The sequence below is a fragment of the Hemiscyllium ocellatum genome, chromosome 16, assembly GCF_020745735.1.
Source record: "Hemiscyllium ocellatum isolate sHemOce1 chromosome 16, sHemOce1.pat.X.cur, whole genome shotgun sequence".
NCBI lineage: Eukaryota > Metazoa > Chordata > Chondrichthyes > Orectolobiformes > Hemiscylliidae > Hemiscyllium > Hemiscyllium ocellatum.
The window spans coordinates 74,505,387-74,524,549 of NC_083416.1; the positions used below are offsets into that span (position 1 = coordinate 74,505,387).

Here is a 19,163-nt window from a genome sequence, read left to right on the forward strand (position 1 = left end):
AGAGGAAATTTTCGAGTTGTGCAACAAACAAAATGACTCATGTTTGTGCAACAGAATCTCAAGCCTGTTTCACTGGGCTAGTAATAAATTGACAGGGTATTTTTACCTTGCCCTTTTTAGGTCGAAAAAGAGTGAGTTTGGAATATTTCATTCAAAAACCAGTCTACAGAAGCTGACTGCAAAGGTAGGATTGCCAGGCATAAAATCACAGGAGGTTGCAGCTATCGTACTGCTTCTGACCGCATTTCCCATGGAAGTTTTCTCCTCGTATTTGTTTTTGGAAATTTCCTACTGCATCTGTCCCTTTTATCCAGCACATTTCACAGAGCCGTAGAGACGTGCAGCACAGAAACAGACTCTTCGGTCCAATGTGTCCCCGTTCGGCAAGATATTCCAAATTCATCTAGTTGCATTCACCAACATTTGGCCCATATCTGTCTAAACCCTTCCTATTCGTATACCCATTATCTTGCCTTTTCAATGTTGTAATTGTACCAACCTCCACTACTTCCTCTGGCAACTCATTTCACACACACACCACCCTCAACATTAAAAAATTCCCCCTTTTAAATCTTTCCCCTCTCACCTTAACCTACCAGATCACAACTCGCTGTATTTATATAATAAATAGCTCCCTTCAGTTGCCTCGGTTTTTTTGGCCAATCAGTTTCTTAACAGGATCCCAGTTAATGATTCTCCTGCCATTAGCTTCTCATTTGCTCTATCAAAACCTTCCTAATTATCTCTATGAAACCTTATCTTTACCCTTTCTGCTTCAAAGAGTTCAAACTCAGCTTTAACAGATTCCCTCTGGAGTCCTTCAACCTTGTATCCGTCCCAGTGAATCTGCTCTGCGCTCTCTCTCCCATGCCGTCCTTGCTGTGGTATGAGATCACAGGAGTCCACTTGCTGCCTGACCACGTATGTTTTGAATTAAAGCTCTCTGCCAGATTGTCCGAGTGCAGCCATCGGGTCACGGAAGCTCGGAATGAATACCTTCTGTCGCTTGCTGCTGTCACGGCACACCAGGACCATTACCTCCAGACTGACCTGCCCATTGTCATGAAGGTATGGGGTTGACCAGTCGAACATGCTTTATGATCACAAGATTATGTGCACATAAAACAGGCCACTTAACAGACGACTTAATGGCTGCTTATTCTCCTCACTAGCCCTCACAAAGCAACTTGTAAGTCATCTCAATTGGAGGAGATGATGTTAGTCCAGACGGCCAGCCTAATTCTCTGGAGATATGGGTTCAAACCCTACCATGGTCACACGTGACATTCAAATTCACTTCATAAATCTGGGAATGAAAGCTCGTCTCAGTGATGGTGACCATGAAAGGACCATCAGTTATTTGCGAATGTCCTTTGAGGAAGGAAATCTGCCTGGCCTACGTGTGACTCCAGATCCACGATAATTTGATTCATCGTTAGAATCATAGAATGTTTTAGCACAGAAGAAGGCCTTTCTGGGTCTGTTGAATACACTATATAGAACATTACAGCGCAGTACAGGCCCTTCAACCCTCTGTAGCACCAACCTGTGGGACCAATCTAGAGCCCATCTAACCTACATTACTCCATTCTCATCCGTATGCCTATCCAATGCCTTTTAAGTGCCCTTAAAGTTGGCGAGTCTACTATGGTTGCAGGCAGTGCATTCCAGGCCCCTATCACTCTGTGAGTAAAGACTATCCACCTATTCTAATCCCATTTTCTAATCCCACCTGGTCCATGGCCTTGCAGGTTACAATGCTTCAGGTACAAATCCAGGGGTCTTTTCAAAGCTGGTGGGCAATAAATACTTATAAATAATAACCAAAGTTGACCTTGACAGTGCCCACACCTCTTGCAAGTTTAAAAAAAAACTTAAAACAACCACAGTAACCATCCTTTCATAGCAGGATTAACAGACCAAAATATAATACCAAACGCATCAGGAGATATTTGGACAGTCGGTCATAAATTTGGTTAACTAAGTATTACAGATTGTCAAAAAAGGAGAGAGTGAGTTCAGGGAGAGATCCCAGAGCTTGCTAACAGCTGTCGATGGTGGGATGATTAAAACTGGGGATGCAGAGGAGGGAAGAGCTGGAGGAGAGCAGAGAGCATGGAGGATTGTGGGATGGGAGGAGGTTCAAGAGATAGGGAGATGTGAGACCACGGAGAGACTTGGAAACTAGGATGAGAATTTCATAATGGCGATGTTGCCAGATGGGAGTCAGTGTGAGCATAGCAGTGCAGGGGTGAACAGGACTCAGCATAATTTGAATTTGTGGAGGTTTGGATGAATTTGAGTCCAAGGATTTTGGAGGTCAAGGGATCTACAAGAAAGACATGGAAATAATTGGGTCCAGAGCTTACAAAGACCTGGGTGAGGTCGTAGCAGCAGGTGAACATAGGAAAATAGGAGTAGGAGTAGGCCATTCAGGTCCTTGAGCCTGTTTTGTGATTCTACATTGCTGATCACATACCTCAAAGACCACTTCCTATGCCATTTCCCTGTCCTTTGATGTCATTTGTATCTAGAAATTCGCCAATCTCTATCTTCAACATTGACTGAGTTCCCATAACCCTCTGGAATAGAAAATTCCAAAGGTTTACCACTCTTTGAGTGAAGAAACTTCTTTCTTCAGTCCAAAATTACTTGTCTTTTATTCTGAGACTGTGTCCCCTGGTTTTGGACATTCCTCCAACACACCCACCCAACAGCAGCGTCCTTCCTATATCCACCATTCTAGTGGCTTAAGAATCTTGTAAACTTCAATGAGATTCACCTCTGATCTTTTTATTAAATTCTAGAGAATACAAGCCCAATCTCCTCAATCACTCCACAAAGGAGTGCTCTCTTGAAAGTTAATCTGGTGAACCTCTGATGCATTATCTCTATGACTATTATGCTCTTTATCAGGCAAGGGGAACCAAACCAGCTCTTAATTCGCCAGGTGCAACCTAACCAACGGTTCAGCACAATTGAAGCAAAACAACTTTCTTTAGTTCTATACTCGAGCCCTCTTGTGATCAAGGCCAATGTACCAACGACTTGCTACACCTGCATGTTAGCTATCAGTGACTCATGACCAAGCACCTGGGTGTTTAAAGGCATGCGGGCTTATTGTCTTTCTTCAGTGATGTGCTTTTAGAATTTTGAACACGGTGGCTCAGTGGTTAGCACTGCTGCCTCACAGCGCCAGGGACCTGGGCTCGATTCCAGTTTCGGGAGACTGTCTGTGTGGAGTTTTCACATTCTCCCTGTGTCTGTGTGGGTTGCCTCTGAGTGCTGCGGTTTCCTCACACAGTCCAAAGATGTGCAGGTCAGGTGAATTGGCCATGCTAAATTCCCATGGTGTTCAGGAAGTATAGGTTGGTGCATTAGAAGGAGTAAGTGTAGGGGAATGGGTCTGGGTGGCTTACTCTTCGGACGAATTGGTATGGACCTGTTGGGCCGAAGGGCCTGTTTCCTTACTATAAGGATTCTGTTTTATGATGATTTTAGCCTTCCTAACCATTTGAACAAAGCAGGCTTTTATTTTCAAATACACTTCATAGCTTTTGTTGCTCGACCTCTTCCATTTTTTGAATGGGGTTCTGGTCAGTACGGGCTCTTTCTGAGAATTCTCGGTTGTTAAGATTTAGATAGAGTGGACAGTGAGAGTCTTTTTCCACGGATGGTGATGGTTAGCATGAGGGGACATAGCTTTAAATTGAGGGGCGATGGATATAGGACAGATGTCAGAGGTAGGCTCGTGGGCGTGGAACACACTGCCTGCAACAGTAGTAGACTCGAGCTGAAAATGTGTTGCTGGTTAAAGCACAGCAGGTTAGGCAGCATCCAAGGAAGCCCTTCATCAGGGCTCTGGCCCGAAACGTCGAATTTCCTGTTCCTTGGATGCTGCCTAACCTGCTGTGCTTTAACCAGCAACACATTTTCAGCTCTGATCTCCAGCATCTGCAGACCTCACTTTTTACAGTAGTAGACTTGCCAACTTTAAGGGCATTTAAGTGGTCATTGGATAAACATATGGATAAAAATGGAATAGTGTAGGATAGAAGGGCTTCAGATTGGTTTCACAGGTTGGTGAAACATTGAGAACATAGAATATTACAATGTTTCCTAATACATTGTGGATCCTGAATTACAGTGATGCTTATCACACACCTTATGATGTTAAATGTGATCCCTCCCGGATTATGTCGCTGTATACTTGATCGGCTGCAAGCAATTTTTAAGTTTCTCTATTTGATGGCACTGTCACATTTACCCCAATTTGAAAGTTCATGAGAAACCCATGACTGTAAATAAGTGGATGCCATATTGTTTAGTTTGGGAAATTTTGGGATTTACCTCCTACTGGAGACTTTTCTATGTCCTTTCCAGCTTTAGATTAGATTCCCTACAGTGTGAAAACAGGCCCTTCGGCCCAACAAGTCCACACCGACCCTTCGAAGGGACTCAGACCCATTTCACTCTAATGCACCTATAGGTACATCTAATGGTGAGAGGATGTTTCCCCTCATGGGACAGTCTGGAACCAGAAGATATGATTAGATTAGATTAGATTACTTACAGTGTGGAAACAGGCCCTTTAGCCCACAAGTCCACACCGACTCGCCGAAACGCAACCCACCCATTCTCCTACATTTATCCCTTTGCTAACACTATGAGCAATTTAGCATGGCCAATTCACCTGGCCTGCACGTCTTTGTGACTGTGGGAGGAAACCGGAGCACCCGGAGGAAACCCACGCAGACACGGGGAGAATGTGTAAACTCCACACAGACAGTCACCCCAGGCTGGAATCGAACCTGGAACCCTGGTCCTGTGAGGCAGCAGTGCTAACCGCTGAGCCACTGTGCTGCTTTGTGTGGGTAGTTCCTGCTCAGTATGACTTTGATCAGAAGGACATGGACTAGGTTTGCTGTCTGGACCTTGGGAATCTCTGCATGGTCATGGATATAAAAGGTATAAGAGAAAAACACAGGCCATGGAAACAAGTTCATAAAATTCCCAGAGGCATAGATAGGGCTGACAGTCAAAATCTTTTTCCTAGAATTGAAATATCTAATACTATGGGGGCATGCATTTAAGGCGAGGGGGGAAAGTTCAAAAGAGATGTGGGGGCAAGGCAGATACAGTGGGGGCAAGACAGATACAATAGGGGCATTTAGGGGGCTTTTAGGTAAGCTCATGAAGAAGCAATCAGTGGATGGATATAGACCAAGGCCATGCAGAAGGGATTAGCTTAGCTTGGCATCATGTTTGACACAGCATTGTGAGCCAAGGGGCCTGTTCCTGTGCTGTTCTATGTTCTAAGGATGCTGGGGAGAGAAAGGCCTGGTTTAGGTCCTGTCTGTCAAAGGGAGAGAAATCCTAAGGAAGGAACAGCGTAAAAGTTGGACTTGGCAATGAGGCAACTCGGAGGTCATTACAGAAGTAGGTGTGAAACAGATTAGTACTTCCCACTTTGTATCATTTCTGAATGAGGATGAGCTCCGTTCCAAACCATAAAATGATTTATAAAAATGTGTCTGTGCTTCAGCAATATAAAACTGCAGGATTGACAATAAAGAGTGAGGGCATTCAGCATATTACCTGCGCCCTCGCTGAAAGACCTCTTCATCCTATTAGAATTTCAGAACAGTGCAATGCATCATGAGGCCATTCATCCCATTGAATCTGTGCTTGCTACTCCACAGAGCAATTCAGTTGGCTCCACTCCCTCACTTTCTCCCATAGTCATAGAGATGTACAGCATGAAAACAGACCCTTCAATCCAACCTGTCCACGCCGACCAGATATCTCAACCTAATCTAGTCCCACCTGTCAGCACCCGGCCCATATCCCTCCAAACCCTTCCTATTCATATACCCATCCAAATGCCTTTTCAATGTTGCAATTGTACCAGCCTCCACCACTTCCTCTGACAGCACATTTCATACACGTACCACCCTCTGCGTGAAAAAGTTGCCCCTCAGGTCTTTTTTATATCTTTCCCCTCTCATCCTAAACCTATGCCCTCTAGTTCTGGATTTTTCCACCCCAGGGAAATACCGTGTCTATTTATCATATCCATGCCTCCTCGTGATTTTATAAACCTCTTTAAGGTCACTTCTCAGCATCTGATGTTCCAGGGAAAACAGCCCCAGCCTATTCTGTAGTCCTGCAATTTTTTTTTTCTTGGCCATATATTTATCCAGTTCCCCTTTCGAATGCTTCTGTTCAATCTATTTCCACTGCCCTAGGCTGGAAATCCTAACAATTTGCTGCATAGAAACTTTTTTTTCTCATTTTATCTCTGCTTCTTTTGTAAATCACCTTAAATCTCTCTCCTCTTTGACCACGAGAAACAGGTACTCCTCATTTATATTTATCTAAATGAAAACAGATCGACCTGCTGATGCTGTAGATCAGAAACACATATAAACAGAAAATGCTGGAAAAGCTCAGCAGGTCTGGCAACATCTGCAAAGAGAAATCAGAGTTGAGTGACACTTCCTCAGAACAGAGTCCTGGATGCGAGTTCCAGGTCAACGGACCTGAAACGTTAACTTCGATTTCCTTTCACAGATGCCGTCAGACCTGTTGAGCTTTTCCGGCATTTTCTGGTCTTGTTTCACACTTCTCCAAACCACTTTTCAGAGGAACGCATTGCCCTGCCGGTCTATTGCCCCCAGTGTGGGAAAAAGAATGCAGAGGGTGGAGTCTGAGGTTCAAAGCCCTGTTTGGATGAACGAAGAATTCTGCTGCAGGTTGTTGTGGGAATTTGCAGACTGTCAGCCTGGTGTTTAGTTTGGTTACTGTGAGCTGTGTGCGATTATTCTGAGTTTGCAAAGCAGGCACTGAGCTTTGGTTTGATGTTGGATGTGACATCACATGACTTTGCCAGCTGGCATTCTGTTTGAGGTGGATTGCCAAAGCCAGAAATGAGTTGCTCGCAGGAGTTGCTCTGCTCTCGCCCAAATGAATTCAACCAGAACGCCATGTGACTTTATGCATGATTCATAACATCAGAAAAACCTCTTTGGTGGGTTAAATGTGATCTGACAGGAACAGGGCGGTCAATGACCAAGTAGATCCATGAGCTTCCACATGAGCTTCCTCCCATATGGATGATCTATTCCTCCAGTATCCCATCGCTCCCTTCTCCCTCATGGCCGCATCTGGAGCAGCCTCTTCTCGTTTTCTAAAGACAAATGGGGGACTCCTAAGATGAATGATCACACGGGGAATGTAAGTACGTGTGACGTAAATTAAGAATGTCCATTAAGGTCTTACAAACTTATGTGGATACCTCATCGAAAGCATCCTATCTGGATGCATTACACCTTGGTATGGCAAGAGCCCTTCCCAAGACTGAAAGGAACTCCAGAGCTATGAACACAGCCCAGGCCATCACACAAACCAATCTCCTATCCATTGGCTTCACCTACACCTCCCACTGCATTGGGAAAGCAGCCAACATAATTAAAGACCCCTCCCTCCCACCCAGTTATTCTCTCTTCCACCCTCGTCCAACGGGCCGAAGATGTAAAACGTTTGTATACACGTACAAACAGATTGAAGAACAGCTTCTTCCCTGCTGTTGGCAGACTTTTAATGGACCTGTTTAATGTCAATATTAATCTCTTTCTCACTCTATTCTGTTACCCCGATGTATTTGTATGATAGGATCTGCCCATAAAGCCTGTAAGACAACCCTTTTCCCTGTACCTCAGTACACATGACAGTAATAAATCAAATCAAGTGTTGGGGTGTGAGGGCGAAGCAGTGGGTGCATTTTGGAAGCAAGGGTGAGCGTTGTCTAAAATAATAACCCAACATTGTCCTCCGTCCAACCCCCAAGACCATCCCCCCATCCAAAATGGCAACTTCTTGCAGTCAAGTAGCACAACGTTCTCCCATCTTACCAGAACCTGAAGTAATTGTGGTCCAGGCAGGGATGTGTGCTCAAGCAATCGTTCATCAACAACTGGAAGGCCTCAGCAGGCTCCAGGCCAGGAATGTGGAGCTTAGGCCTTCTCACCCAGAAGTAAATTTGTGCCAAGGCAAATAGGAAGTGATGAGGCTCTGGTGCACCACTGTTTCTCAAAAAATAGTTCTCTTCCCACCTCAGAGTCCGCCACCTCTTGGCCCAGAAAATGTAATTAACATCCATTCTACCAAAATACACCCCCCCCCTCCAAATACCCTCTGAGTCCCAGAACTGCATTGCTCCCCTCCCCCACACCCTGGGCCCAGACTGGAATTCCAACATCCACTGCTCATCCGGGAGAGAAATCCAGATTTCCACAACCCTTTGTGTGAGGAAATGCTTCTGAAAATCACTCACTGAATGGTCCCAACTCCAGTGTTAAAGCTCTGTCACCTTGTTTTCCAATGTTTCAGAACCTGGATGGGGATGTGTACGAGAAGCTACAAGAATACTTCACCCTCATCAGCAAGACTGAGATTGACGCTTGTCAGTCGGGGCAGGAGTGTTTCCGGAGTGTTCTAGAATCCTCCAGTAAGGTAGTAAGCTTTTAAACTTTCCATCTGTCTTTGAAAAGTGTGCAGTTTCTTTGAGTGAATCTCTCAAATTGTGGTTAATGCTTATTTGCAGAGTCATACAGAACATGTGGCCTGTCAAACCTGTGCTGGATCTATTCAAAGTGTGATCCAATTTTGAACCACACATCAGTGTTGTACAAATACATGTCTAATAGCCAACCCATTGCTATTTCAGAACCACAATGTTTCTATTATCTGCAGATTCTAAGTTCAGAACCCATCTCAGCAGTTTGAGAATTTTAATTCATTGTGTAAATTAAGAAAAATTAAATGTGGAATTTGATGTAGGTTTGCTCACTGAGTCTGAAGGTTCATTTCCAGACGTTTTGTCACCCTACTAGGTAACATCTTCAGTGGGCCTCAGGTGAAGCACTGCTGAAAATTCCTGCTTTCTATTTATATGTTTGGGTTAATGATGTCATTTCCGGTGGTGATTCCATTTCCTGTTCAGGGAGTTGGTGGATGGGGTCTAACTCGATGTGTTTGTTGATTGAGTTCCGGTTAGAATGCCATACTTCCAAGAATTCTCGTGCGTATCTTTGTTTGGCTTGCCCTAGGATGGATGTGTTGTCCCAGTCGATCCTACATCCAAAGCCTCAGCCTGAGCTACAAATCTTCTCAAAACTCGTTAAATGTGGAAATACAAACAAAATTGTGTTGGTAGATGGGAATATGAAGCTGTCGGATTGTTTTAAAAAATTAAATTGGTTCACAACTATTCTTTCAGGAAGTCTTGATTTGGTCTGGTCTACTCATGACTCCAAGCAATGGGGTTGATTTTAAGACCACTCACTCTGTATCAACCCTATTTCCAGCACTCCAGAGCTTCTTGCATTTACATTGCGCCTGTCACAACTTCCAGATATCTCAAAGTGCTAAACAATTTTCAAAAGTACATATAGGAAAGACAGCCAAATTGTTCACAACGAATAGTGATGAGCATAACCGGGTAATCGGTTGGAGATGTTAGTTAAGGAATATATATAGAACATAGAACGTAGAAGGATACAGCGCAGTACAGGCCCTTCGGCCCTCGATGTTGCGCCGACCGAGTCCTACCTAACCTATACTAGCCCAATAACTTCCAAATGCCTATCCAATGCCCGCTTAAATGAACATAAAGAAGGAGAGTTCACCACTGATATGGGCAGGGCATTCCATGAACTCACAACCCGCTGTGTGAAGAATCTACCCCTAACATCTGTCCTATACCTACCACCCCTTAATTTAAAGCTATGTCCCCTAGTAACACCTGACTCCATTAGCGGTAAAAGGTTCTTAGTATCTACCCTATCTAAACCCCTAATCATCTTATACACTTCTATCAGATCTCCCCTAAACCTTCTCTTCTCCAATGAGAACAGCCCCAAGTGCCTCAGCCTTTCCTCATAAGATTTTCCTACCATTCCAGGCAACATCCTGGTAAACTTCCTCTGCACTCGTTCTAAAGCTTCCACATCCTTCCTATAGTATGGCGACCAAAACTGCACACAATACTCCAGATGAGGCCTCACCAGAGTCTTATACAACTGCAACATGACCTCAGGACACCGGAACTCAATTCCTCTGCCAATAAAGCCCAGTACACCATATGCCTTCCTCACAGCACTATTTACCTGGGTGGCAACTTTCAGAGATCTGTGTACATAGACACCAAGATCCCTCTGCTCATCTACACTACCAAGTAGCCTACCATTAGCCCAGTAATCCATCATCTTGTTATTCCTACCAAAGTGAACGACTTCGCACTTAGCTACATTGAATTCCATTTGCCACATTTCCGCCCAGCTCTGCAACTTATCTATATCCCGCTGTAACCTACCACTTCCTTCCTCACTATCCACAACTCCACCGACTTTTGTGTCATCCGCAAACTTGCTTACCCAGCTTTCAAGTCCTTCCTCTAGATCATTTATAAAGATAACAAAAAGCAATGGTCCCAAAACAGATCCTTGTGGTACACCGCTAGTAACTGCGCTCCAAGATGAACATAATCCATCAACTACTACCCTCTGTCTCCTTCCAGCCAGCCAATTCCTAATCCAAACCTCTAATGTATCCTCAATGCCATACCTCCGAAGTTTTAGCATTAGCCTACCATGGGGAACCTTATCGAACGCCTTACTAAAATCCATATACACAACATCTACTGCTTTACCCTCATCCACTTCCATAGTCACCTTCTCAAAGAACTCAATAAGGTTTGTGAGGCACGACCTGCCCTTCACAAAACCATGCTGGCTATCCCTGATCACGTTATTCCTACCCAGATGTTCATAAATCTTATCCCTTACCATTCTCTCTAAGACTTTGCCCACCACTGAAGTCAGACTCACTGGCCTATAGTTACTAGGGCTATCCCTACTCCCTTTCTTGAACAATGGGACCACATTCGCTATCCTCCAGTCCTCTGGTACTATTCCCGTTGACAATGACGACATAAAAATCCAGGCCAATGGCTCTGCTATCTCCTCCCTAGCTTCCCATAGGATCCTGGGGTAAATACCATCAGGCCCAGGAGACTTATCTATATTCATCCTTTCCAATATTCCCAAAACCTCTTCCCTGCATATTTCCAGGGCATCCATTCTAATTATTTGTGATTCCATATTCACATCAGCAACAGTGTCCTGTTCCTGAGTGAATACTGATGAAAAGTACTGATTTAATGTCTCTCCAATCTCCTCCGCCTCCACACACAACTTCCCACTACTATCCTTGACTGGACCGATACCTACCCTAGTCATCCTTTTATTCTTGACATACCTATAGAAAGCCTTTGGGTTTTCCCTAATCCTACCAGCTAAGGACTTTTCATGTCCCCTTCTCGCTTTTCTTAGCTCCCTCTTTAGGTCCTTCCTGGCTACCTTATAACTCTCAATCGCCCCTACTGAACCTTCACGCCTCATCTTTACATATGCCGCCTTCTTCCCTTTCACAAGGGACTCCAATTCCTTACTAAACCACGGCTGCCTCACAAGGCCCTTTACACCATGCCTGACTGGTACAAATTGCCAATATATTGGCTCCGGATACCTGGGAGAACTTCCCTGCTCAGAATCATACACCAGTCACAAGATCTGTCACCTCCACCTCTGAATACTGAAAGGGCTATATCAACAATGTTTCAGTACTATCCAACTGACAGTGCAGCACCCCGTGCCCAGGGGCAGACAGTGCAGCACCCCGTGCCCAGGGGCAGACAGTGCAGCACCCCGTGCCCAGGGGCAGACAGTGCAGCACCCCGTGCCCAGGGGCAGTGCAGCACCCCGTGCCCAGGGACTGACAGTGCAGCACCCCATGCCCAGGGACTGACAGTGCAGCACCCCGTGCCCAGGGGCAGACAGTGCAGCACCCCGTGCCCAAGGACAGTGCAGCACCCCGTGCCCAAGGACAGTGCAGCACCCCGTGCCCAGGGGCAGACAGTGCAGCACCCCGTGCCCAGGGGCAGACAGTGCAGCACCCCTTGCCCAAGGACAGTGCAGCACCCTGTGCCCAGGGACAGTGCAGCACCCCCTTCCCAGGGGCAGATGGTGCAGCACCCTGTGCCCAGGGACAGTGCAGCACCCCGTGCCCAGGGACAGTGCAGCACCCCCTTCCCAGGGGCAGACAGTGCAGCACCCCCTGCCCAGGGACAGTGCAGCAATCCATGTCCAGGGACAGTGTAGCACCCTGTGCCCAGGGACAGTGCAGCACCCCCTTCCCAGGGGCAGACAGTGCAGCACCCCCTGCCCAGGGACAGTGCAGCAATCCATGTCCAGGGTCAGTGCAGCACCCTGTGCCCAGGGACAGTGCAGCACCCCGTGCCCAGGGACTGACAGTGCAACATCCCGTGCCCAGGGACAGTGCAGCACCCCGTGCCCAGGGACTGACAGTGCAACACCTCGTGCCCAGGGACAGTGCAGCACCACCTCAGTACCTCAACTGTGGTTCTGCTGACGTCCTCACTCATTGTCTGTGGCATCTTGCTGTGTAGAAAATGGCCGCCTTGTTTGTGTTAGTCGAACAATGGTTGTTACATTGCAATGCGCTCCGGCAACAACAACTTGCATTTGTATAACTCCTTAAAGCAGCAAACTATCTTCAGGTTTTACTGGAGCCAATCTGAAACAAGGTTTCTCACTGGGCCATAGATCAGGTCATCAAACATTGTCAAAGACAGTCAGTTTTAAGGATTGTCTTGAAGGAGGAAAGAGAGACAGGGAGGAGGAGAGATTGAAGGAGAGAATTCCAGAGGTTAGGATGTAGACAACTGGAGACACTGACATTGGATTGTTGGACTGACTAAAGCCTGGAATGTCTATGAGAGACCAGAATTGGGGAGGGTGGGTGGTCACCATTGTTTCAGAGGAGAGCAGGGCTAAAGGAGGTGACCGAGATGGAGAATGGTGAGGTTCTGTGAGGATTCTAACACGAGATTGCGAAGGTGTGAAAGTGAGCACAGGGGCGATGCATGAATGAGACTTGCCTCATGTAGTGACTTGGCAGTATGGATGCTGGCTTCGGGACAGCTGAAGGAGATGGAGGTGGAAGGCAGGAGGCCAGCAGGTGATGTATCCTCACGATGTCTTCAAAATGTATCAGGCCTCGGTGTAAATCCAAATCCCCGTGTGGGAGCAGGCCCAGTTCCTTCAGCTGACATCACGAGTACACAAAATGAGGGTCCTCCTGTGCTCCCCCTGCAGATTTCCCGGGACTACGACCTTCAGTTATTTCTCCAAGAGAACCCAGTGTTTACGGAGCCCTCTGCGTTTGTCTTCCAGCCAGCTGGTTCTGACAAGGTAAGCCAGTCAACGAAGGGATGGAGTTTGTTCCCACTAGTTTAAGCTGCTTTACCTACTACAGCATAAACGCAGTCTGTGAGCCCTTTGAGTGACTGAGTTCCATGTAGCTCATCGGCCAGAGTAAATTCTCGGGGTAGGCGCCTCACTGGTAAGGTGGGTACTTTGCCCGTCCCTTGTTCCCCTGAGACAGTGTGGTGAGCTGCTACCTTGAACCCACTGGCCTGCTCTTTCGGGATGGCACTGTGGAGCTGAGTGAGTGAATATTCCACCAGCCGCATCCAGGAGGAGGATTGTGAGGCTGTGAGGGGTCCGCTGATAAGCTGAGTCACTTGTCAAACCTCCAGGGGTCACAGGATTAGGAGGAGGCCATTGGAATCCTCAATTCCGTCAATCGGTTAGAATGTAGGCAGAGGTCTGTACTCTAGCTCCATTTACCCACCATTTGTTCCATAGCTCTACATATCCTTACACACCAAAAGCTTACTATTCAGTTTTCAGTTGACTCCCATAGTGAGTACATTCGGGAGGGGGGGGAGGATTTCCAGATTCCTTCCGTCCAGTTTGATCTTAGAATAGGATAACAAATCAGCACAACATTGAGGGCTGAAGGGCCTGTACTGTGCCAAGCTGTTGGGAGTCTCACTCTGAGGAAGTGCTCTCTGATATTACCCCCGAGTGGATTTGCTTGAATTTTAACGTAATGCCCTCCACCTCTTGTCTCTTGTTCAGCCACCCCCTACTTGCCCAGAGGAAACAGTTTCTCTCTATCTACCCCATTATCGCCTCCTTCACACATCCTGAATACTCTGACAGGTCACCCTGTATTCTTCCCAAGTCCAGTCCATGAAATTAATCCTCCGAGTTTGACTGTTCGATCCCCATGACTCTACTCTGTATCCAGTCCAAGGCAATTGTGTCCTTTGCAATGAGAGATGTCCACAACTAAAAACAGTTCTTCCAGGTGGGCTCTGTCTGTCTGGTACAGGCATCTGCCTCATCTGGTTATCCTTCAGGTGGTGCTGGTGGTCATTCTGTTGATAACTGAGAACTCCCTCACTGCTGGACTGTCCAACCCTCGCAGTGGTGGAAGGGTCAACACTATGAAACAGTGTGTTGACTGACCAAGGTCATGTGTTTCAATGGTGGGGTTTGAGCTCCCAACTCTCGGCTGTTTTGAATCCTTCCCCTTCCCCTTTCTGTATTCTGTTAGGCATGATCGCTGATCCTCAATATACAGATTATTAAATCCACTGGAGCAAAGATGATCTGGAGCTGATCTCATGTGATCAGCTTTGTTATCAACAGCCAGTTAGTAACTGACTCCCTGTGCATTTCATAGGTTTGCCGATTGGAAATACAGCCCGGTGACAGAGACAGAGAGTCCAGTCTGGACAAGGAGGCACGCAAGTGGGCAACTAAACTGGCAAATAACCACAAAGTCATCGCCCACGGCGAGCGGGTCAGTGAGAGTGACTACACAACCTTCCTGTTTGCTGAGGCTGCTAAGTTCGTTGTCTGGAAGAAAATGTCTTCTCTTTACAATCTCCACACACCATCTGACCTCATCTACAATTTCCACACGATATATGATAAGATTAATGATCTTCACAAGTTGTGGAATATAGTTTGTGAGCTCCACCCATTTCCAATGTACTCTGCTGTCTGTAAAAGTTTCACTATCGCTCCATGAACTCCACTCAGTCATCTACACATGTGATATGATTATTGAATGTCTTCCACATGCTATACCATTGCTCTGAGGTGTTGACTCCACAATCTATATGACCTTTCTACAATGTTCATACATTGCTCTATAATCTTCACATGCTATAAGATCCGCTGTACATATTATATGATTCCTCTGTCCAGTACAGTTTGCTCTGTGTTCTCAACAGGCTGTATGATCTGCTGTGGAATGGCCAGACACGATCTGATGCTCTTTTCCACTTCCTTTCAGGTTTTACGCAATTTAGATCAGCGAAGGAAGCTCTCATCTGAGGAAGAGATTTCAGGTGTTGAGGCCAAGATGGAGGAGGTTAAGGAGAGCATCAGGAAAGCAGAGGTGATACCAGAAGGGACATGAATCCTGAAGGTCTTTCTCTGAAAGTTTTGTGAATATGGAACTGGCCCAAAACATGTGGCAGCAGAGAGCAGACTCAGCGGAGATCCTGTTACTCTCTGTACACTGTTCATTCCTGTGACCCAGGGAGTGACTGTTACTCTCTGTACACTACTCATTCCTGTGACCCAGGGAGGGACTGTAACTCTCTGTAAACTGCTCATTCCTGTGATCAAGGAAGTTCTGTTACAGTCTATAAGCTGCTCATTCCTGTGACCCAGGGTGTAACTGTTACTCGCTGTACACTGCTGTCATTCCTGTGATCCAGGGAAGGACTGTTACTCTCTGAATACTACTCATTCCTGTGACCCAAGGAGGGACTGTTACTCTCTGTACACTACTCAATTCCTGTGACCCAAGGAGGGACTGTTACTCTCTGTACAATGCTCATTCCTGTGACCCAAGGAGGGACTGTTATTCTCTGAATACTACTCATTCCTGTGACCAATGGAGTGATTATTACTCTCCGTACACTACTCATTCCTGTCACCCAGGGTGTGACTGTTACTCTCTGTACACTACTCATTCCTGTGACCCAGGGTGTGACTGTTACTCTCTGTACACTACTCATTCCTGTCATCCAGGGAGGGACTATTACTCTCTGTACAATGCTCATTGCTGTGACCCAGGGAGTGACTGTGACTCTCTGTACACTGCTGTCATTCGTGATGGGATAGAATGACCTTTTCTCTGGGCAGTGCTCACCCTCGCATTGGGATGGGATCCACAGTGGGCGATTTTGCCGTAAATATAAAGTGGTGGTCCTCCCAGTGTACAGCAAGCAGGGGATGGGATGGCGATGGGGACAGGTCTTCAGACTCCAGCAACTGTTCAAGGCTGGCTGTTTAACCCCTGCAGCTCATTAGCTGTGGGAGCCTAGATTTCAGGTTAGCTTCCCTTTACAACTCCCTGCATGGCGCCACATTATGAATTATGTTTGTTGCTGCCCTTCCCCCTCTCCCTTTGCCCCCATCTCCCCTTAACCCCTCTTCCTCTGCACCCCCTCTCCAACACCACACCCCCTCAACCCCCACCTCACTTCCTGATAGCTCAGGAATTTCAAGCTTAGCTTTTCAATTTTAGGGGAGTAAATCTTTGTTTGCACCTGAATTACCATCCAAGCCTTCTGCCACTGGATATCTTGACAATTGTCAATTTAGTTTATCTGGGCCAGATCCAATCTTTCAAGTTCGAATTAATTATTCCTTCACTGGATATGTGCTTCCCCAGAGCAAACCCGTGGTAAATGGATCAGTGTCTCCTCAATGCTCTCCGACTGATCGATTCCCTATAGTGTGGAAGCAGGCCATTCAGCCCATGGAGTCCATACTGACCCTCCGAAGAGCATCCCACCCAAACCCATCCTATCACCTTTCTTTTCCTATGGCTAAACCACTTTAGCTGAACATTACGGGCAGTTTAGCACAGCCAGTTCACCTTTCCTGCACATCTTTGGTCTGTGGGAGGAAACCGGAGCACCCAGAGGAAACCCACGCAGACACGGGGAGAACGTGCAAACTCCACACAGACAGATGCCCGAGGTTGGGATCGAATGTGGGACCCTGGTGCTAACCACTGAGCCACCGCGCTGCGCCTGATACCAGATCCATTTGGCCCACTTCAGATCCAAGGATCGGGTCTAGCAGTGCCTCCTTTCCCTGGATCAGTCCTGAACAATGACATCTTACTGTTTCTTCCTCAGACAAGCAAGTTGAAGGCAGATTTCCGCCTGAACCTGCTACGCGAGGCTGGCCTAGAGGTGGACACTTGGTTGGTCAGCACCATGAACCAAGCTAGTGAGGAGCTGGAGAGAGAGAGAAAGCTGAGTGAGGCCCGAGTGTCGAATGGAGGCCTCCCAGAGGTGAGTGAGCTCCAGGCCGTAGTGCTGTCAAGCCCCTGTTATTATAACGTATCGGAAATGGACCACTGTCTCCAACAGCAACAGCAACATCACTCTCATCAAACTGACGCGGCAGCAGCCTCAGCATCAGCGAGGGACTGGGTCTGCTCTGTCTGTTCGTGCTATGGCGGTGGGACAGTGGCTTGTGATGTCTTCAGCAGCAGCAACATGCTGGGTCTGATCCGGAAATCCATGCTCTGGAGACGGTGGCGTCCCATAGCCATCCCAGAAACCCAGGAGCCAGGGAGGGAAAAGACCAACTTTCTCCTAACTCACTCAATCATTTCTTTTTATAATTTCTGTCATTAAAATGGCACCCAATTGTGGTGACATCTACAGATCTCATTGTATTTTCATAAATACAAATGAAAATGGATTGTTATCTATTCTACCTCTCACTTTCACCTTTCTCTTTCACTTCCCTCTGTCTGTTCCTTTCTGTCTCCCCTTGCCATCTCATTTGTTTTTCCTTCTTGTCCTTTCCAATTTACTGCATTCCTCCCTCTCTCTGTCCTTCCCTCTCTCTGTCCCTCCCTCTCTCTGTCCCTCCCTCTCTCTGTCCCTTCCTCTGTCTGTCCCTTCTCCTCTTCCCCTCTCTGTCCGTCTCTTTCTCTCTCTCTTTTTCTCTCTCTCTCTCTTTTGCTCTCTCTCTCTCTCCATCTCTCGGTCTGTCTCTGGTCCTTCTCTCTGTCTCCCCCTCTCCGTCTCTCCATCTCTCCCTCTTCTCTTTTCATGTCTCTCTCGCCCTCTGTCTCTCTCTCTCTGTCGCTCCCTCCCTGTCTGTCTGTCCGTCTCTCTCCAACTCTCCCTCTCTCTTTTTTCACATCTTCTCGCCCTCTGTTTCTCTCTCTGTCACTCCCTCTCTGTCGCTCCCTCCCTGTCTCTCACTCTTTCTTTCTCTCTTTCTCTCTCTCTTTCTCTTTTTTTTTCTCTCTCTCTCTTTCTTTCTCTTTCTTTCTTTCTTTCTCTCTTTCTCTCTTTCTCTCTCTATTTCTCTCTTTCATTCTCTCTCTCTCTTTCTTTCTCTCTCTCTCTTTCTCTTTCTCTCTTTCTCTCTCTCTCTTTCTCTCTCTCTCTTTCCTTCTCTCTTTCCTTCTCTCTTTCCTTCTCTCTTTCCTTCTTTCTCTCTCTCTCTCTCTCTCTCCCTCCCCCTCTCTCTGTCTATTTTCCCATTACAATTGTTTGCCTCAATTTTCAATTTATTTGTGTTTCTCGCAGTTTGACGAGATAGATTTCACGGATTTTGAGGAATTTGATGACACCAATGAGATCTTTGATGAGGGCAGTGAAGCAACCCTTGGCAGTTCCCCTCGAATGTACCCGGTGCTCTGTAAAGTTCTCTACAGTTACCAGGTGAGGAGATCAGGGGCCAGCTAACCCCACTGCATTGTGGGTCACCCACTACTTTTGAGTGAAGAGATTGTCAGTTTAATCTCGTGTTAAAGACGACAGCTCATACCTCAGGCAATGGGATAGTAATGAGATAATCCTCTCACTGATGATCAAGGGACTAGAAAGAACCTTACCCACTGCTCTTTCAATTATCGATGTGGGAATCTATTATATATTCACTTATATTTGTGAGGGTGGATGGGATCACAAATTAACACACCATTCAAATGACAGCCTCTCTAACAGTGCAGTGCTCCATCAAAACTGACCCACAGACAGTGCAACTCTGCCCAGTACTGACCCACAGACAGCATGGCACTGCCCCAGTACTGACCCACAGACAGCGTGGCACTGCCCCAGTACTGACCCACAGACAGTGTGGCATTGCCCCAGTACTGACCCACAGGCAGTGCAA

General features: G+C 46.7%; 1 protein-coding gene across 1 annotated transcript in view; it reads left to right on the plus strand.

Moving 5' to 3' along the window:
* Positions 1-19,163, plus strand: part of LOC132823475 (F-BAR and double SH3 domains protein 2-like) — a 70,095-nt gene that overhangs the window by 33,047 nt on the left and 17,885 nt on the right. The window contains exons 7-14 of the mRNA XM_060837381.1: positions 121-184; positions 940-1,068; positions 8,392-8,514; positions 13,239-13,334; positions 14,677-14,796; positions 15,295-15,399; positions 17,159-17,317; positions 18,575-18,709. Coding sequence (XP_060693364.1) covers positions 121-184; positions 940-1,068; positions 8,392-8,514; positions 13,239-13,334; positions 14,677-14,796; positions 15,295-15,399; positions 17,159-17,317; positions 18,575-18,709 — 931 coding nt within the window. The remainder of the gene's footprint in view (positions 1-120; positions 185-939; positions 1,069-8,391; positions 8,515-13,238; positions 13,335-14,676; positions 14,797-15,294; positions 15,400-17,158; positions 17,318-18,574; positions 18,710-19,163) is intronic.